Here is a 20896-nt window from a genome sequence, read left to right as displayed (position 1 = left end):
ACCTTAGTGATGACGTGTCTCCTCTGGAGCACCTCCCCGTACGTTAGCTTGTCCTTGGATGAGCAGAACGGGCCAGAACCACACCAGGACTCCTCTGTCCAACAGGTCACTGCCAGGTTGTACAATCATTAGGTTGGAAATAACCTTTCCTTAACCTGGCACTGCCAAGTCCACAGCTAAACCATGTCCCTAAGTGCCACATCTATACTTCTTTCAAATACCTCCAGGGATAGTGACTCAGCCTGGGCAGCCTGTTCCAATGCTTGACAACACTTTCGGTGAAGAAATTTGTCCTGGCTAACACCCCATCTGAGAAGCTGGTTTGTATCTGTCCACAGGCCTGACAACAGGAGCACAAAACAGCTCTGAGACACCTTGTTGTCCGAGAGCTCTTGTTGCCCACCATTCCTGTTGTCTGATTGCAGACACTGGGGGTTCTTCTTCCTTTCAGGGCAAAAATCTGTCGTTCTCTCTTTTGAACAGTGTCGACCCACCAACTGTGTGCAGCTTTAAAAAAAACCTTAAATATTTCTCTGCTTGTCTCTCGTTCTTCAGGGTAGTTGCAAAGAGAGGAGCAGGGACCACTTTACCTTGGCCTCCCTTCTTTCCCTCTGCGCTCCAGCAGCAGACTTGCTGAAAGCCAGGACTTGCAGCCTGTTCAGATCTTTCCAAAACAGCCTCCTGATGGGTTGTGCCACGGTGCTAGCACTGAGCTGCACCCATCGCCTCCCAAATGGGGAAACTGCCGGCCTGAGCTACTGGCTTCAACTTCCACCAGGACAAGCAGCCCACCATTTCAGCTGTCCCACCCAGAAATGCATTTAAAACGCCAGTTTCCCTGAGGCGCCTAGCTCTCTGGGGACTTGGCTTTACTCTTACAACCTCATGGTGCTCTTACTCTTTCAAGGATCTCCTTGTAGTGACCCCAGGCGCTCGGTGCCCTTTTCTGTACCACCTGCAGAGCTCCAGAAAATGGAGTGGACATCTAGGAGAAGTCAAGCACCTTGCCATGGTAGCCCCAGCCAGCGTAGGTCAGCATTGGTCCCCTGCGGGGTGGGGAGCACGGTGGGTGTAGGCATTCTTCTCTCAGACTGAAGTAAAGGGATAATTCCTGCATGGACTCAATTAAGAGAGAGGAGCTACTGACTTACAAACGTGTGGCTGGTCTGGAGGCCTGAGGCAGTCTCATAGCTTAGACTGGGCAAGCCTGACTTCTCAGCACAGCTCCCTCACTTCTCTGTACGCAGCCCAGACTAAAACTTCAGGTCACAAAGCTGAAGGCAGCTCTTGGTGCTGCCTCCTATTTCACACCTGTGGTGCTTTACACTGTTGCAGAGCCATGCATTGGTCTCCCTACCTCTGCACGTAAGGAACCACGGGATTTTCACTCCGAGAAGATAAATGTGCTTTTAGCACTGCTTTGCATCATCTCCGGCAGCCTGAGTCGCTGGCTCTGTTCTGGGTGATTGTGATTGGAGGCAGCTGTGCCAGTAAATTAAAAGGATAGCGGTATGCTAGGAAAAGTTAGACTTTATGAGAGAGAAAAAGCTTCATATTTTTGTAATTGTATTTTGGCTGGTTCTATCCTGCTTTCATAACACCCTCAAGATGCACTGTTACTCCAACATGCTGCATTTATGCAGAGGTGGAAGTCAAGTGCAATTCTGAAAGCATTTTAGGACCACTTAATTAATTAAGCCTCTCAGCACTCTTCTTTTTAGATAAGAGGCAGAGGTTAAGTGAATTTCCAAAGGTCAATTAGCAAGCAAGCTGCATGGCTAGGATCATAACAGAAAGTCCTGCTTTATCAGGAACCATTTAGACATCGCAGATGAAAGCCAGAAGTAGGTCCGTTCCCCATGCGAGCTGGAGAGGTTGAACGGCAGGCAAAGGACAGGGCGAGGCAGGAAGCAAATGAACTGTGAAATGCACTGTGTGCCGGTTAGTTCCACCTTATTTATCACTGTACATTTCAATCTGGTAAACGGGTCTAGTGAGTTCTTTGAAGCTGGGAGGCTGGAAGAGTGATAGCACAGGTCCCTTCTACCTAGGCAAGTGTTTTCTCCCTCCAAGTTTTTATTATATGCTATATATAAGATCAGTCATGTGAAGATACATAATTTAGTGTGGTCCCTTGGTGTATAATGGTGTGTGGTCCATCCATTCAGGCTGTGGATTAAGCCTGCGAGCTCTTCCAAATTATGCAGGAGCTCTTGGCCCTTGCCACAGGGTGTATTTCCAAACCCAGACAACTTAACCTGCAAAAACCTGGGCTGTGCGTGGGAGCTCTTCAGAGGCCAGTCACAGCCAAGGCTTTGAGCATAGCTACAGTCAAGCTTAACTGCTTTGGGGTGCTACAAAAAATCACCAGCTGGTGCCCAGTCCCTCCTTTCAGCCTTCAACCCCACCCCACCACCCCTCAGTCATGCAACAAAACAACAGCACCAAGCCTCCTCCCCTCTAGTCACCATCCGCCAGGCCATGGAGCAGAGCTGCTCGTGCTACTTTCAGGGAAGGAGTGTTAATGGGATGGCAACTGTGTCCAGGGCCTGGAAACGCTTCAGCTTTCAGCGTTGCTGTTACTAACTCAGGAGCTGTGGTGGCTGGTAGAGAGCTCTTGTCCTCCTGTTGTTGTATGTGCAGCACCTCCAGGGAGGCTCTTACCCCACGCTGGTCCCACAGCTTGGCTGCATGGAGGACTTGGCTCAAGCTCAGTGGACATACTCAGCAGAGCTTGCCTTAATTGATTACCATTAGAGAACCATGGAAATTCACCGTTTTTCTACTAAGAAAATGTGTCCTTAGACCCATTTGTGGATAGGCAAAACTCATTTGGGGGGTGCAGGGGAAGCAAGGGAGTGATGATGACCTCATGGGGACTGGTCTTTTCTACATCTCTGTAGACTTCACATTGTTTGTATAGTGAAGCAGAAGGTTTCAGACTCGCCAGAACAGCTTATTTTCCTGACAGCTGTTATTTGTCTCTATATACAGAAAAAAATGTGGCAGAGACATCTGCCCTCAAGAATGAAAAAAATGTGAAAAATTGCACAGACATCCAAAGACTCTTCTCATGGTTTTGGTCACATCTCATTTGGGTTTAGTCACATCTTAACTCCTGTCCTGCACACCGAGCATTTGCCTCTCTGCCCGTAGGGATCAGGAGAGGGCATGAGGCCGATGGCCTGCCGTGGTGCCGTTGTCTTCATGCCTCTCTGCTCTTCACTGAGGCAGTTCAGATGCCAGTGCCGTGACTCTTTGGGACGGATGCATGGATTGTTAAAAAATAGGGAAAAGGCTTCCAGTGCCTTGCCAGGTTTGTGCCACAAACGTGTGGAAAGCCAAACAGTGGCTGCTGCCCCAGAGCCCCCCGCAACCCTCTCACATGGGAGGCGTGGGGGCTGCAGTTCCCACCTGGGGCACGCTGAGCATTGGCTCCCAGGCAGAGGCAGGGACATGAGCTGTAGCACCCTGGCTGTCACCCCGGGGTGCATCACCAGAGCCTCCACTTGCCCCACATTACTCAGGCACTCAGCACCGCTGGGGATCGGGCCATGGAGATCAAGGCAGTTGATGAGAGCGAGTTCCTGTTCCTGTGCCCGAACACCCACAAGGAGTAAAGCACCCTGCGCTCCTCGGGACGTGTCTGTGCAAAACCAGAGAGTGTATGGGAGGGGGGTTGGCCATCCAGTGTGCAAGGGACCGATGCCTGTCCCAAAAACAGCCACGGCTGCTCAGGCCAGGAGGTGTTTTGAGAGTGTGAGAGGCAGGCAGGGCTCCTGGTACTGGAACAGACCAGATTTGGCCCAAAACCCTGTCCCAAGGATGGCAGAGACCAGCAGTAGGAGCATGAGGAAAAGCAGGGTAAGAGGTCTGCTCGGCATGAGAACTCTCGCTGGTCCTGGTGGGGTGGTGGGGGGTGCCCAAGCACAGACCTGCCCTCCCTGAGGGAATCCAGGCCCTGCCTTTGGACCCCTTCTGCATTTACTTCAGCTTCACAGCATTCCATGATGGTGATTTCCCCAACCTAACACCCAGGGCCAGAAGCACATCTCATGGGATCAAAGCCACAGCCACGATTCCTCCCACCTTCCCCGATGCGTGCCCCGTAAACACTCGTCAGCTTTACAGCAGGGCTTAGCTTTATCACCAGGCATGGTGTGAAGCAACATTTTATTCAAGACAGCCCGTCCCTCTGCGGGCTGGGCATTTACACCGTGGGAATGCAGCCACAGCCGGCATCAACGGTGAGGCAGGGCGGCTGCGCAGGTGGACACCTACGCATCTATCCCAGGAGATGGTGCTCAGACACACTTGCCCAGGCACTCGAGGAGCTCCATGCGGATGGCGATACGCACGTGCCAGCCCAGTGGGATGAGGCGGATGTAGCGGGCCACAATGGGTGGCCGCAGCAGGTTCTGCACTGAGGACGAGCGGTCTGAGTTGCCGTAGAAAACCTGTGGGGAGAGGTGTGGTCAGGTGGTTAGGGGGGCTGGAAATCCTGCCCCATGAGTTTGGGGTGCCTGTGCAGAGCAGAGAGGAGGCTCTCTTGCCTCCACCCCCAAAATAGAAGACTTTAAAAGTAGCCAGATGTAGACAATTTTTGTCACATTGACTGGGTTTTTCTGAGTAAGTCACTTCCCCTGCATCATTCCTGCACTTTTTCTGATTAGGCTAGACTTAATCTCACCCTATTCTCTCTTACTTGCCCTCTCACACCAAGGTACCACACATCCAGAGTGAGCGTGGTTGACCCTGACTGTTTGTAGTTCATGAGCTGGGCTCCCAGACACACCAATATAGACAAAGAATGTATTTGGGGGCCCTTTCCACCATGCTGCCATTTCCATGGCCATGCTGCCACATCTCCTGCTGCCATGACCTCTGTTTTGAGGAAAGCTCAGCATCTCCCCAGGGCTGCAGGAACCAGTTACTTCAGTAAAGACACCAGAGCCTCCCATGCTGGGACAGGGCCATCCCCACAGATGGACACTGAGGACGCCTGGGAGGAGCAGCTGTGGCAGCCCCCAGCTCAGCTGGGCTGCACAGGGACTGTAAGGTCTCCCCAGTGCAATTTTTTTGCTTCAAACCCACCGCTAAGTGCAGCATGAGAACAGTTCACTGGGTTGTGACTTCACTGGTTGCAGATTTTGTCTTGGGTTTTTCTGCATCATCGTTGTGCACTAGCCCTGGACTTAGGCAAAAGAAGGACCCCCCGTTCCGCAGTGCCCAGGCGTGGCTGGCGTTGTGTGGCCACAGCTAGAAAGGGGTTTTATCATGGAGGTGCTGCCTCCCGTGTGATGCCAGCTAATGCCTCCAAGCTTAATCCATACTCCATTATCATCATTAGGAAACATAAAAAATGTATTTTGTCCTTCTGCAGCTGGTCAGCATGGCACTTGCTCTTTCCACAGGAGGGATGCCCCCCTCTGTGCTGCCCCCAGATGTGGCATGAGCACCCGGCCCCATCCACCCTGCTGCTCTCACAGGACCCCCCTCTTGGGGCACCCCCCACACCAAGACCTGATGTGTTCATGTCACCAAACAGACCACCCCTCCACCAGTGGTCAAAGTGCAAAGTCCACCAACCCGGTTGTTCCCAGTTTGGTCCTTGTAGTAAACCCAGTTGAGGTTTTCATCAGTGCGGTACTGCATACTGTACTTGGTCATCCACTCGTCAGCGTCACAGCGCCCTTGCGTGAGGATCCCCGAGATCACCTTCACCTCCTTCAGGTCAATCTGCAGCCACTGCCCATTGTCCTGGTACTTGGAGAGCCACGCACACCTGGGGGGACACCACCAGCTCTGCTACGTCCTCTGCCACTGCCCTTCCAGGCAGACCCTCCTGCCCCCACGCTGCCAGGGGTCCCTGGCCCCCCCCACCTGCCTGCCCACAGGGCTCCTCGGGGAGGCATTTTTGGACTCACCCGAAGCCTTGGCCGTTGAGGCGGGCCTTGTTGGCTGTCCAGGAGGAGTACCAGCCCGTGTACTGCTCTGGGTTGGAGCAGCTTATCTGGTCGGGTGTGACAGCACCAGACTCAAAGCCCAGGGGCTTGTGGTAGGGGCACTCTGCAGAAGAAGAGAAAAAATACCTTAAGGGACATGAGTGGCTTTGTTTCCTGGGTGTGTTTGCACACTTGTCAACACCCCCTGTGGTTTCACTGCTCCCTCTCCTCCCTGGCCAGGTTACTGGGGATGCTCTTAAACCCAGACCAGAACCCCTGAAGTATTTGCTCTCCAGGGGCCATGGAGTCTTCATGTCTAACTCTTCTCTTGTGAGAATTTCTAACTCTTCTCTCTGTCTCAAACTTACTAAACCTGTGCTGCCTGCAGCATTTTGGAGAAAGGTTTTATTCAGATGTTGCAGTCCAAACCTCCTTCTTGCAAGCATGTGGAAGCAGGTCCAGACTGGATCCATCAAACTGGACCTAGCCTCCAGGCTGTCAGCTTCTGCCCGGTCCTTGAGAAATGTCTGGCACAGTTTTTCTTGCTGGGCTTTATCTTCTTCTGCTCCTCCACTCACTGTCTTGATTTACAGCCATGCCTGCACAGCAAAATAGCTGAGCCTGCTCTGATCATCCCTCCACAAGCACCCTCAGATGTTCTGCATTTTCTGCTATCTTTGCATCAGGAGATGGTCTTGCCTTGTGGAAAACCTGTGGGCACTCTGGTGCCAGTGCGGTGCAATGCTTGGCCCTGCCAAAGGCTCAGGGATGTCCGTCAGAGTGTTTGCTTTCAGATCTTCAGGCTATCAAACCTGACCCCGCAGCTGTCTTCTGCAATAGCGAGAAGCTCAGCAAGATTCCTGCTGGCTGTGAAACCACGTGGGCCAGAAACATTTATTCATCATTAAACTTTCTGTGGTGGGTCACCACACAGTGCTCTGGAAGGCAAGCCTTCAGTGATGCTGCCATGACTGTACCTTACCTGGCCCTAGTTCTGGGTTTTTTTTTGTTATGATCATTTTTTGTGGCATCAGGTTATCACTACGTATCTAGCTACACATGAAGAAGGCACTCACAAGCATCACATGGTGATTGCCTGGGCAAACATCTGTATCAAGGGCAGCACTTTCTAATTTTGCAGCCTGTGAAGCAGATGTGGTGGCCCCAAGGGTAGCTCTGTCACGTTTTCTAGTTTAGCATAGTCTCATGGGTTTTGGCAATAAAGGAGCAAGTGAAGCTCTGTGCAGCTTCACTTGTGGGTAGGATGTTTCCTCACCTTAACCATGTCTGACTGACCAGTGTGGTGCCTCATGTTAAAAATGACTCACGTGGGAAGCATCAGTGGGTGCCCAGGGCCTGGCATCACCACGGTCTCCCTGGTGCAACGCCCCAGCACTGCAGCCACGCAGTCAATGTCTCATTAGCAAGTTCCACTAGGTCGATATCATATGCATCGATATCTCATTAACATATCTTGCTCAGCTGGTACCTCATTAACATGTTTTTCCCCATGGAAACACATCACTGCTGTCCTGCCTTCCTCCAGGCATGGAAACATCACAGTTTTCCACCACGTTAAAGCCTTTGCTTCCTTTGTGCAAGAGAGCGGCTGGGCTGGGGTGGTCCCACATGTTTACTACTGGGCAGGCTTATCTCCAACACCACGCAACTTTACTTTTAGCAACACTAATCCACAGACCACACTATGGTGATGCAATTAGCGGGTCACCTTCTGGCACGTCTGGCTGCACCACTCACAGGGACCAGCAAATAGATGCCTGGTGCCCAGCCGGCCAAACCGGCTAAGCCATTTAACACTGTTACTGCTGACCTGGAGTAAACTTCTGCAGCAGCTGCAAGGCCAGTTGCTCCCCTCCGGCCATGCCAGAGACAGCTCAGCAACACCTCAGCATGCCTGCTCAGCATACCACCCCCAGGTAGCGGGGATGCTGGGCCACATCGCCATGGCTGGGCTGGGCGAGGAGAGCGCAAAGCCCCCCTGCCTGGGGAGAGAGACAGCTGGGAGATACAGTGAGAACATTCATTATTCAGGAGAACAGCCTTCCTTAGTCAAGGAAGATGCATTCATTACTTAGCTACGTCATGCTGATGTGTGAGAGCACCCCACACACCTAGCCGGGAAACCTAGCGCTGCTCCTCTCACACACATCCCTCAGCCATGGACAGATCAACCAAACCTGCCACATCTCCTTTCCTTCCCTGCCCTCCAAGGGGCAATGGTTTTAAATGGAAAGAGGGTAGGTTTAGACTGGACATAAGGAAGAATTTTTTTATGATGTGGATGGTAAGCCACTGGAACAGGTTGCCCAGAGAAGTTGTAGATGCCCCATTATTGGAAGCATTCAAGGTCAGGTTGGATGGGACTTTGAGCAACATGGTCTAGTGAAAGATGTCCCATGGCAGGGGAGTTAGACTAGATGATCTTCAAGGGTCCCTTCCAACCCAAACCACATTGTGATTCTGTGTTTCCTTGGTGCAAGTGACAGCAGAGTGGTACCAGGCTGTAGCAAGGCTTCAGATAGAGAATTGTACACTATTAAGGTTAAACAGCAAGAAAACATGCAGTAGGACCAGACTGGCATGCCAGCTCTAGGTGCCGGTACGGAATCATGGTGAGAACTTCCCAAGCAGCTGGTTAGGGATGTCTGCTGGACCAGCTGCAATTCAGCATTGCCATAAGGCTCTGCGGCGTGTGTGAGCATGCTGATGCCACTCCTTGCACATGTCAGAAAGCAGGGGGATCCTATATGGTGACCTGGAGTGTGTGTTAACCTCTGATTGCCCAAAATATGCTTTACTGCAGTTTCACGCAAAGGGATAGTTACAGGTAGAGGATGTGCAGGTGCAGAGGGGCACCTTCCGAATGGAGAGAGACCCGGGCAAGGATGAAAGCACTGCAGGGCCCTGGCCATCACAGGTGGGCTTCGTGATGATGCTGTAACAAAAAAGAGTTGTGGTGGCCAGCCCTTTGAAAGGGAGTGGTGAGCTTGAGCAGGGCCATGCCAGCTCAGACTCGTGTTTGGGGTCACGCATATGGGTTTCTTTCATAAGAGACTGGAGGAAACCCCCACAACAAGAGATATAAAGTGTCATCTCTGGAGCTCCTATAAGCAATTCCTCTGCATCACAGGGGCTGTCTCCAGCAAATGCTCTCTTCCTTTTCATACTTGCCCCAGCAGGCAGCCCTGTGGAGGTCTCAGCTGCAGAAACTGGAAGGACAGAGCCTGAGAAGCCACGGTCCTTTACTGGGGATGTTTGGGGCTGCTCCACCCTGGGGGAAAGACACCATCCATGCAGAGCAAATGAATCCTCTCCTTGCAGCTTCTTTGGGTAGGGAAGAAGCCTGTGGGCAATGCTTAAGCTGGCTGAGCCCCAGGTGGACTTGGCCTCCACAGGAGCAGACTGCACAGAGGGAGAGCTCAGGGGAAGCAGATGGCCTGGCAAGGATGACTGGAAAGCCTCTGCTGCTTCTCAGCTCCCTCACACTGTGGGAGGGAAATCTGCAGGTCCAACACAAGCGTGGGATAGAAACGCCTGGGATTTTCCCCTCTTGTTTCTGTTTGTGTATGCCTGCAAGCTCTGCCAATGGTGTCGTGTCTTCTGGTCAATACACTTTTTTATTTGCCTCCTAGTCTGTCCTGGCTTCCACTCTGAGTTCTTCCAGGGTGATTCATTAAACCCCCTCCTCCTTCAGGGTAGCTGTGCCAAATGCTGAGCACTGCAGTGACAGTTTCCTCCATGTATCTCACCTGGGGAACCCAGGGGCAGCAAAACTCCCCTCAAGTTGTCGCATAGCCTCTTACAGGAGCTGGGAAGAGGTGGTTGCTAGCAGGCATGGAGCTGGTACCATTTTTGGCACTCAGCTCCAGAGGGGGTGAACACCTCTGAACATCTGCATGACAGAGGCCTGCACGGGAATGCAGCTTCTGTGGGACACTTGAGCTAAACCTGAGGATCAGCTGGGCACCGGTAAGGCCTTGCTGGGGTAACACATCAGGGACAATGTGGCAGTTGCAGAGAATCATGACGAAAGAGCTTGATCAGAAACCTATAAAACATGATCTGTGAGGAATGGCTGAAGTAGATGGGCAGGGGCAGCCTAGAGAAATTGTGGTCTTTTACTGTTTAAAAATATGCTGCAAAGAAAGAACAAACTGTTTTCCTTGACCGCTGGAGAGTGAAGATGTCACAGGCTAAACTGCAGCAAGGGACAATGAGCCTAGGTGGTACAAAAAGTTTCCTACAGCAAATCCCGCACTCAGCAGTAGCTGCCCCACGCAGCTTCTGGGACCATCAGTGCCGAGGGCTGTGGGGACAGGGCAGTCAAGCAGCCACCAGTACCGGCCATCCTGGGTGCCCTCCCAAGGCCCAGGCACAGCCCCCACTGCGGCTGCCCCTCTGCCTGATGGTGCAGGGTTACCCTGCCACCTGCCACCGGCCCAGCTCCGGCAGCTGGGTCTGGAACAAGTACTGCCATAACGTGCCACCTCTGCATGCGGGGTGCAATGGGGGAAGCTGCTGAAGACCACCAGACAAGCATGGCTAAAAGCACCCTGGCCCATTACCTGGCATGCACTCTAAGCTGTTAGTCCCACTGGACCACACCGAGTTAGGACCTCCCTGGCAATCGCATTTGCACGCCTTGCTGTGCCACAGGTCCAGTCTCTCATCCTAAAGGGAAGGTAAAAAAACAGTAATAAATGACCATAGTCGTCAACAATAGTGGCATGAGGCTTAATCTGTGTCCTGAAACTTAAAACGTTTGTGTTTTCCTGGGCTGCCGCACCTTCTCTGAGCCTCTTTCTGTGTGGCAGCCTGGCATGAAACGTGGGACGACTCTCCCTTAGATTCAGAGGTCAGAGCACATGTCCTAGGCTTGGAGGGCCAGGTGCCATCCTTCCTTCTGCTCTGAGTCACTGAAGCCAGGCAGTGCTGGACCCCCAGCATTTACCTGGCAGCCAAACCAGCTGGAGAGACTTACCTCTCCTGGGGAGAGGGCCATCGCAGCTGTGTCAGCGGGCATGGAGGGAAGAAGAAAGAGAGAGATGTCAGAAACAAAGATGCTGCAAGCAAACATCAGGAAATGCAATGAACATTTTCTTCTGAGCTGGGGACAAATAAATCAAGGAAGGACTGGCGGAATCTACCATGTTTCCCCAAGCTGATTGCTGGGGGAAATGAGAGGACGTGGGCAGGAACAGGGAACTGCGTGTGCCCATGTCAGTGCTACTATTCCACTGCGTGTTCTTTTTGATGACTTTGGCATCTTCTCTTTCTGATCAGATATGTCTGAAACACTTTGAGGAGAAACCCATGCCAGCCCCCTCAGCCTCTGCTAATACAGCTGATTTTGCCCCTATGCCTTTTTTGCTGTCTTCCTGCCCCATGGTTTCCCTTTCCCATTTTGCCCTTAAAATGTGAGCTGATGAACCCCAAGGGTGAAATCCCATCCTGGTGCCACTGCAAATCCCCAGTGCCTTCAAAGGAGATGGGACATCCTGTGAGGTGCCTGGTCTGAGATCAATCTCTCTGGACCACATGGAGGAAAACAAAATTTAACTAGGACTTCCCAATCTATTTTACATACAAGACTCCTTTTGTTTTTTTTCTTTCTTATAGAAAACCAGTTGTGGCTGTAGAGGAAGAGCGACTACTTTTGTAACATCTGACTTGTTTTGTCACCTGCTTGTCACTGAGCAATAGCTTTTTTATGAGCCCTTTCCCACTGTGCAGTGAAGTCCAAAGCAGACTACATTCATAGCATCTGGACTGGCAGAATAGTGCCCACACAACTATGAATATAAAATAATATTTTAAAAATAGTCCATGACCTCTGGTAACTCAGCAACACAAGACAAATGTCAAACATCATGTTTTCGGTGCCAGCAGGGAATATGCAAACCACTAAGGACCAAGTTATTGAGCAGGTAAGAACTTGTGTACAGAAGCCGAGAAACCTACCATCTCCAAAAAGAGGTTTTGTGAATATAAAAATAGTATCTTTTCACCAAATGAATTAGACTCTGAATTATTCACTGAAATCTAGTTATGATTTATTCATTCATACACTGCCACTTTGCTGAGCCTAGGAAGCTCCAGCTAATGCTGGGAATTTACATCTCACATTTCTATAGCAAGTTTCATCTCAAAAGACTCACAAACACTGTGCAATTATAATCAGCTGAAATATAAACTATATACAAAGCTCTGTTTATTACTGAAATCCAACCGCTCCTTGGGTGTGACACGGAGCCTTAATGTATCAACAGTCTGAAAGAAAGACCCCAGAAAAGAACAAAATTATAAAGACTTTTTTAAAAAATTCCTTTCTTTAATGCAGAGATGGTCTTTTTTACTTCAGTGTCCCAGTGCAGCATTTCTGGCATCAGGAACGTACCACATTAACCCAAGGCATCAGCCCTGGCAGAAGTAAACAGTCTACAATAAAAAGATGTGGCTTTTAATCAGGGCCAAGAGGGAGGCAGGGGGCACCCAGACCCCATCAAGCTGAGCAGGAAAGCATGGATGCAAGTCTCTGGATCTGGGATCTTGGAAAGTGTATGCTGGGGGCCATGCACAACACCATGCTCCACAATTCCCCGAATAGATGTTACACATCCAAGCCCTGTGACTCCATTGTGCAACGAGAAAACCAAGGTGGAGGTACAAGCCCAAGGCCACGTAGTACATTGCCACCTCCATGCTGTGCCACACGGGGCAAAGCAGGTCGACTGAAACGGGTGTGAAAGTGGTTCTAGTCAACACTGTCTGTTGTCAGATCAATATAATACAAAACAAGACTTTATCACCAATCAAATCTATATCATCTATGCCAATAAAAGCAATGTAGTACCTCTCCTGCCTGCTTGATGCTTTGTTTGATGATGATGATGGAGCAGCAGTGGCATGGGAGCCCGGCTGGCAGACACCTCTCCTGCCCCTTCATCCCACGGCACGGTGGCTTTTCCCAGCAGGACAGGCGCCCTGCTCTGGGACCACCAGCTGCAAGGGCTAGATTCATTGCCCTGGGATTTGGGAGCCCAGCTCCCCACCCAGCGCAGCCCACCGTGGGTCCCCGCTGCCCAGCAATCACCGAGCAGGTCTGAGCTTGCAGGGTTGCAGGCTCGGCTCCTTCAGTCTGTAGGCATTCAAGTTTCATTTAGAGATGTGCATTCACTAGGTGTTTCTTAACCTCTTTATTTTTGTCTTTAGAAGACAAATTTTTGTGGAAAAAACTTTTGTGGGGTGTTGTCTATTTTCTTTACGGTGGTAAAATGCACTTTGGCCTGGCAATGTCCTCACAAGTAAGTGGGGCCATGCAGAGGTGAAAGCCAAGGTGCTTGCACCCCTTTGCCTAAAACTTGCTCCCCTGAAGCACCCAAAGGTACCTTTAGGGGCTACAGAGAAAACCTGGTAAACAAACTAGCAAATTAATATACTTTGCATAGCAATAAAGTATTTGACTATATGTGCATCGGGTCCATTTGTCCAGCATAAGGAAGACTGTGTTGTGGTGAAGCTTACTCTTGCACATTCTGTGCTTGTGGTGGGGAAAGGGGATGTGAATTACCAGGCTGATGTAGGGTATTGCTTTGGGTCCAGACTGAGCTCTTCAGCGTCCCTGCCTGCGTACAGGAAAGCCAAGGTCAAAATTTGGCATGTCATTGACACATGCAGCTGAAAATTCAGTGGCTGTGAGTGAAACAGCAGGAATGTAAGTAATACGTTTCAGGTCAGTGGGTGTATGGTAACACAAACTCAATCATCAGGAATAAATCCCCCTACCCAGGTCACCCCAGCATTGCTTGGGTGGCTGCACCCAGACAGTAATGCCTGCTCCTGAACTATGAGAGCAGCTTTTAGGGTTTTTAGGCTCATCTGCCAGGAGACATCACTACAAATCTGTGAATTTCAAGCACAAAAGCCCTTTTTTCAATGCCATGTGTTACTGAGTCAGCCCTGCAACATGCAGTGGTGCAAAGACAGTGCCAGGGCAGGGGCACCGGCGTGCAGCCCCTCTGGTTGTCTCTGCTGGGCTGGGGGCCTCCACCCCTTGCCACGTGGCTCGCTGGTTCAAACATCTCAAATAGGAGGTCAGCTTTGCCTTTTTGAGCTAGAAGAGGTTAACTGCTAAGGGCTTGCTCCCATGCCTGGCTCAGCCATCCCACCACCCGCAGCCACAGCCTGCGGCACAGGGGAGCAGCAGCCTTGCCTTGGGGTAGGTATAGCATCAGATGGGGCAAGGGTCCTGCCTGGGCAGCACAGCCTGATAACCTCTGGTGTCGGGAGAGGAAAAGAGAGGAAAAGATGCCCTTGCCTGCAGTCGGCCAGAAAAAAGTAGTAATTGATATATTGGTGTGTTTACAACTGTGACGGGCCCTGTCCTACAAAGGAAATGAAGAGGAAAGCTGGCTGCCAATAATCTAAAAATGTGATGGCCAGCATGCTTTTATAGTGAGTGTGTTTGCCTTCAAGGAAGGTTACAAAGATAATTGGTAATTGTAGGTCAGACAGAACGAATTGCTGCAATTCATGGGAGAGTCATAAGTCCTGCATAGCTGCCGGGGGCTGTTGTTTTAAAAGTACAGGACTGAAAAAAAAAACAACCCAAACCCAAACCATTAAGAGCCCTATTTACAGCCCCCTGGGACATTCAGCAAACCAACAGTTCAGTGAAATAAATTATTATCTGTGCATGTTTGTGAGAGGCTGGGAGATATGGCATGTGCCTTTCCTGTCCTGTCCCACCCTGCAGCACAGCATGTCCCACGCAGCACCGTGCACAAATGCCACCCCGTAGCACAGGATTTGGGGACTGGGGGCTTGGGCAAGCAGCAGGGGGTGATTTTGTGTCAAAACACCCGTCATGGTGGAGCTGGGCTGGAGCACGGGCCCTGGCATGGCTGCACTCAGCACCTGCTGCTGACCAGGATGGAGGGGAGAGATACCCCAGAGACTGGACCAGGTTTGAGGGACAAGGGAAAGAGCTAGCAGAGGCAGTCCTGGGATGGAGGGAACACAGATTTCCCAAGGTGGAAGTATGACAAAGCAGCAGTTGCAACTTGGGGCTAGCTGGGGAAAGGAAATAGCAAGCAGTAGCAAGTAAACTCAGCTGCTGGCATTTTAATGACAGGAACAGGTGACTGAGTGTCTCAGAAAGTTTGTGGTTATTGCACGGTTAAACAACAGAAAGAAAGGAGGAAGGTAAATATGGGCAGAAGTAACACCGCCAAAGGCTGAGCACATTTCAATAAGGTCAGCTCTGAGAAATCATATTGAATATCCTGACCATCAAGCCACGGCAGCTAGCCATCTTTTTTTTAATGTGGCTAGAATGAATGGCAGATGTACAAGCATGAGAAAGCACATTATAAAATAAACCAAGGAAATAAAATATAACACAGAATAAATGTCAGTCACTCAATTTACTAGAGTGAGTTCACATAAACTTGGTAATTGCAGGCAAAATATGTGAAAAATGTTAATGACTTTATTTATTGACTTTACAATTTAGGTGGTCTAGAAGCTTCAGCTGAAAATTAGTTAATTTTGCCCCTCATTTCTGCAAGAAGCTTAGCAGTTTAACAGAGCTCAGGGAGACAAGCAAAATTATTTTCTCTTCTTTTCTCTTAGTGGAGAGCACTCCCCCTGTGATGCAGCGCTTTCCCAGTGTGGTGCATAGCCAGTCACCTGCTTCCCTTATGCACATGTGGGCCATGGGGCAGGAGAAAGGAAAACAGCTTTAAAAGCAGAAAAATGTGACTGGAGCTGTCACAGAAATGAAAAGAGGTGACTGGTTTGAATAGCACTGGTTTTATCACATTTACTGAAAGGCACACCATTGCAAGTCCCTGTTTTCCTTGAATACCACATTAGAGACCCTCAGGAACAGAGTTAGGTGAGGTGGTCTGTAAGCAACACAGAGGGTCAAGACACTGAAAAAAGCATTGTGGCACCTCTGTGCCTATAGGGGTGCCAGTCTGTGGGTTGCTATATTATTAAGCTATGCTATTTTTACATCCCAACCCTGGAAATCGTGCCAGGCAAGGGAGGTGACTCACATCAGGCTGCACCAGCCTCGGCAGCAAGGCGCATTTGGCGAACCTGCTACATCCCAGGCCACCGTCACATGTGGCATTTTCCCCATCTCTCCTTGCCTCTGCACCAGTGGCGACGGTCCCAGGGACCCCTGCTGCAGCCATGACCAGTCCCCAGGTCCCCTCAGCAGATATAGCCCCCTCAGTCAGTCACTTCATGGTTGCTTTTGCTGTTTTTCCCCCAGGGCTTTTTCCGTGGCCATGCTAAGCAGGCTACATGGGACCATGTCGTGCAAACAGTGCCTTTATTTCTAAAAAGTGCAGGCTGTAAATGGTCCTTGGGAGCTATGTTGGCAGGCAGAGACCCCCAGGGCACATGCAGGTCTGTGTCCGCCAAAAGATCTTGGAAGCCAGGCTAGCCTGGTGAGAGCAGGGTGTTCAGCCAGGGGCTCCCAACACCTAAAGCCACATTGGCCCAAATGCTCAGCCTGTTTCCCTTGTAGATGATGATATTCTGGCCCTGGCACTCCCCGGGAGGGCACCACTGCCCTGGCACACATCAGCCTGTGAGGACTGATCTCTGTTGATCACTGACAGGCACTGTCAGGGCCAGAGGACCAGCACCAGCATCAGTCTGCAAAGGGGAGAGAGCTCATACTTCATGTTAAGCTCCTCTCTCATGCTGTAACACAGCTGCTGTTTTCCTCATTCATTTTGTGAGTATTGTTCATGATTTTATTATTTTTCATTTCCATTTAATTTTCTTTATTTTAATTACTCTTATTTGGTTTGCATTTTCATTCATTTGAATTGTGTCTTACTTAATATTTACTGGTATTTATCTCGAAGTGATAAACCCCACATTTAAATAATGACAATTATACCTATTAATTTGTATTAATTTCTCTTTTATGCCTGCTGTCTTCATAATGTTTCCACACAATTTTTGAAGTTGTGAAAATATTTGAAAAAGAGTACATAATTTGAAAAAAATCAACCTTTCCCTTTTTCTTCTTAAGAGACGTATATCTTTTTTCCCAAAGTGTTCCTCTGAAAACTTTTGGCAATTTCTGATCTTATTGACATGTTCCTTCCTGCTTAGAGCTATGCAGAACATTACCTGCATAGTAATTTCATTAGATGTATCAATTATGCCAAAGGGTGGCACTAAAGATGTTATTTACTATGATCCAAAGGAGGGTTTGGGCCTTTGATTTTGGGTTTTTGTTGTTGTTTTTTTCTTTTTTCCAAAGCTCCAAAAAACAGAGAGAGAAAAAAAGAAATCCACTCTTTAAACTGCTGAGATGTGCTTATTCCCCAGTGTGTAGTGAGCATGGATAGAGTAATGCAGCACAGGCATGTCACATTCAATGTGCTAAAAGCATATCCATGTCAATCCAGGGCTCGGGGTGCTCCCCCTCACCATATGGAGGGGGCCCAGCAGCTGCTGTGGCTCTTGACGCAGGAGCCTGCCTGCTGCACCATATGCTACTGCTGCTGCGGTGGTGTCCCCAGCAAACACAAGCCCAGCCAAGGCGTGGGGGCTGGGGGTGCTCCTCTAAGCCACTTGCTCTGCCAGAGAAAATAAGCTAAGGAGCTTATCACTGGCATCAGGGCACGTGGCTCAGAGGACTGACCTGGCAGCACCTTCCCTGTGGTGGGCGAGGCAGGAGTGTGAGGGGGACCTGGGCAAAGGGTCGCTGCTTGCTTTTTATCTGGAAGAGGATATTTAGATCATGAAGCAGAGAAAAAGTGTAAATTAACAAAACCAGTAAATTAAGAAAATAAATCAAATTCTGAGGGAGTGATGCATGGAAAGTGATCCTGCAAGTAATATTTCACTGCAGGCTCTCCAAAAATATCCTGATGTGTGGGTGTCTATTAAAAGCAAGCTGTGTCTGGGATTCAGAGCAAGGTATGAACTCATTCCAAGGGCTAATTGCAGTTATGCCACCCATTGGGAAAAAAAAAATTCTGGACTCCGGATAAAAACAGCCTTCCAAGAAGCTCAGGCACCAGTAACCTTCCCATGTGAAACAAAGGAGAGTGGAGAGATAAGGTATGAGGAGAATGAACAAATATTTGCCCGAAGATTAAAAGGAAGACCTATTAATTAGACAAAACAAGGTACAGCCAAGCATAACAGGGTGAAGTGAAGGCATGGCTAGTTGAGGAAAACTTTCCTATCCGTGAAATTTGGTAGACCAAGGTATTCAATGGAAAGAGAGAAGGATGAAAAAACCTAGACAAAGCCAAACACTGAGTATTCAACTTCCATGAGGGAAAAGCCGGACTGTCTGATGAATCTGTCCCACACTCTGACAGATCATACCCTATTCACACATTAATGTAGTAATCACACACTCTATATACACAAAACGTAGATATTGCCCAGCACTTAGCAAGAACAACCCCAGCCTTGTTTAAGATAATAGTATCTTCGCCTTTGGCTTCAATGAAGCCAGAAGTTCAAACACAACCCAGAAAATTTATCTCCTCGTTCCCCAGCTGGGTTACTTAAAATGGAAGGAGATCGTGACCCTGAATTATCTGGCCTCCTATAGATGCTGCTTACCTGCTTTCATTGCTACTTTTCTGAAAAGTAAATTTGACAAAGCCTCAAAACTGATAAATACTTTTCCCATTTTCTTGATTTATGATTGGTTTTTGTTCCTAAAGTGCTTTTGGTTGTCTTTTCCAGGCCAAAATACCTGAAAGAGCCTTTAAAAAAAGGAAGGTCTTGATCAGCAATGTGTTGCTGCTAGAGAAAATGATCAGGTTTTGATTAATGAAGGACCAGTCTTTCATGTTATACTGTACCTCATTTTTCAAATCAGCATTATTATTTACACACTGGCTCAGCTGCACTACAATTTTCTTTGCAAATTCATATTTTGACAAATTATACGGCAATTTTTTTACACTGCAATTATTTTGTGAAACAGTTTTACTACTGAATATTCATAGAGCTGTAAGAACGCTGCTCACTCATGTACATAAATTACAAATCTCCTCCACAATTTTGCCTTTCCCCAAATTATTATGCTTCCATGAGAATGTAAAGAAGAGCTTGTTCTGTACCCTACAGCCCCTGGCAGAAGAAAGAAGCATGGATGAAACAAGAAATGCAAAGAGGGACATCTGAAAGTGCCTCTCAGGAGGCAAAGTGCGTACCTTTGTACCAGAAAAGAAGAGACAGCAGGACGCTTCCCATCTTGAACCGCATCTTTTCCTTCCTCTTTTGGGAATAGCTCCTTAGTGTGCTGCTTGGCTTGCTGGGAAGGCATGAGATTAACTTAAGCATTGCCTAAGCACCTTACTCCTCCATTCTCATGATTTTATCAAGCACCATCAAGCCAACCACACAAGTATTACTGTCAAGCTTCAGCATAGAGGATGTGTCACATGTAACAGTTTTTAAAAGATAAAAAGCACTGAGGTACTGACACTGAGTGCAAATCTGATTGTGTATGCAGACATATGTACAAATAAACAAGCATATACCTACCTAGAAACCACATATACACTCACAGAAATGCAGATGCCTAATACTTATAAATAAATGTCATGTGTATTGTCTATTTTATATAGTATGTATTCATTATCTTCCACCCCAATTATTTACCTCTACACTATCAATGCCTTTCCTAATAATAGCTGTGTGTAGAAATCTGCCCTGGCCTTACTGCTCTTTCAGTCACCTAATTGCAAGGGGCTGAAAACTGCAATTAGTAGATCAAATGGAAATAGCACATTTCAGTTGTTTACTTGCTGAGCTGTAAAAATCTCAAATGAAAAAAGTAAACCTCCCTTTGCTAACAGTTCTACCTATAGTATCGTCTCAACCAATTTACATCAAAGAGAGTTACACATTTGATTTTAAAATGACTGAAAGATTCAAGACAACAACAGACTGCTAGTCTTGCCAGTGGATCTTACACCCGTTCCTCCAATCTCTGTAAATTACGTGCAATTAGCAGTGAATTTTTAATGGAGGTTTTTGAAAGCAATTGCTTCAGAAGCAGCTTTCTTTGTTTCCGAAAATCTCAGATTGCATGCTCAGGGAATAGATTAAAGTGCTGCATAGAATGTGTAGGCTGCTATTGAATTAAGCTCGACCTGTCTCTAGTCTTCTGGTCTACATTCATTCAAAAAATACTGCACAAACAGGGATGCTGACTCTTCAGAAACAGTCTCCTGGGCAGGATTCATCTCACCTGCCTTTGCATACCCACACATTTGGAATGCCCCATAAATGGGATGTCAGGTACCACATCCCTCTGCAGTTGGACCTCCAGCACCGATAGATCCCAGCCTCGTCAGGGCATGCAACATAGATGGGACAAGTTTCCTGCCAAGGAGGCTCAATGCTTTGCTCAGCCTCGAGCAGTTTAAAACCTTCTCAACACTTTTTCCATTTCAATCTACCCTGGGGGAGAGGCAGGTTATTGCAGGCAGATATCCCTTCATGGACATGGCCATCCTGCTTCGTGGACCTGGGCCAGCTCACCACAAACACTGGGGAGTGTCAATGCATGGCAGGACGAGCAAGCAGCGTGGCTCATCCTAGGCACTAGGAAAGGAGTAATTTTCCTAAGGGGAGGAGGATGCTCCTGTTTTTTTCTCAGAGGCCTCACACTCATATGCAGCACCCCTCTTGGGGCAGCAAGACCCACCAGAAGGTCCAGCCAGGGGGTGAACAAATGTAAGCCTCATTGAGGGTACCAGGGCAGCCTCTGGGCATCTGCTGCAGTGCAGCATCTTTACTCCAGGCTCTTTGTAGTATCTGGGCAATGCTCGCTCTCTCCCTGTCTTTGCTGACCGGTCCAAAATGGGCTGCCACAGAGCCACAGACTTCCAGAGCTGCTGAAGACACTCAGATATCTATTCCCT

The 20896-nt window shown here is 48.9% G+C and overlaps 1 protein-coding gene across 1 annotated transcript; it reads right to left on the bottom strand.

Annotated features, from left to right (window-relative positions):
- Positions 1-4156: 4156 nt before the first annotated feature.
- RS1 (retinoschisin 1) lies at positions 4157-19288 on the bottom strand. Its single transcript, XM_040582635.1, has 6 exons — positions 19178-19288; positions 10948-10973; positions 10532-10637; positions 5928-6069; positions 5590-5785; positions 4157-4457 (listed from the first exon to the last, which is right to left on the bottom strand). Exons 1-6 carry the CDS (start codon positions 19227-19229, stop codon positions 4305-4307), a joined length of 675 nt encoding a protein of 224 aa, XP_040438569.1. The 5' UTR covers positions 19230-19288; the 3' UTR covers positions 4157-4304.
- Between the last annotated feature and the right edge of the window lie 1608 nt (positions 19289-20896).

The sequence above is a fragment of the Falco naumanni genome, chromosome 2, assembly GCF_017639655.2.
Source record: "Falco naumanni isolate bFalNau1 chromosome 2, bFalNau1.pat, whole genome shotgun sequence".
Classification (NCBI taxonomy): Eukaryota; Metazoa; Chordata; class Aves; order Falconiformes; family Falconidae; genus Falco; species Falco naumanni.
Note: the sequence above shows the minus strand (reverse complement) of the source record. Positions and strands in the feature narration are given on the sequence as shown.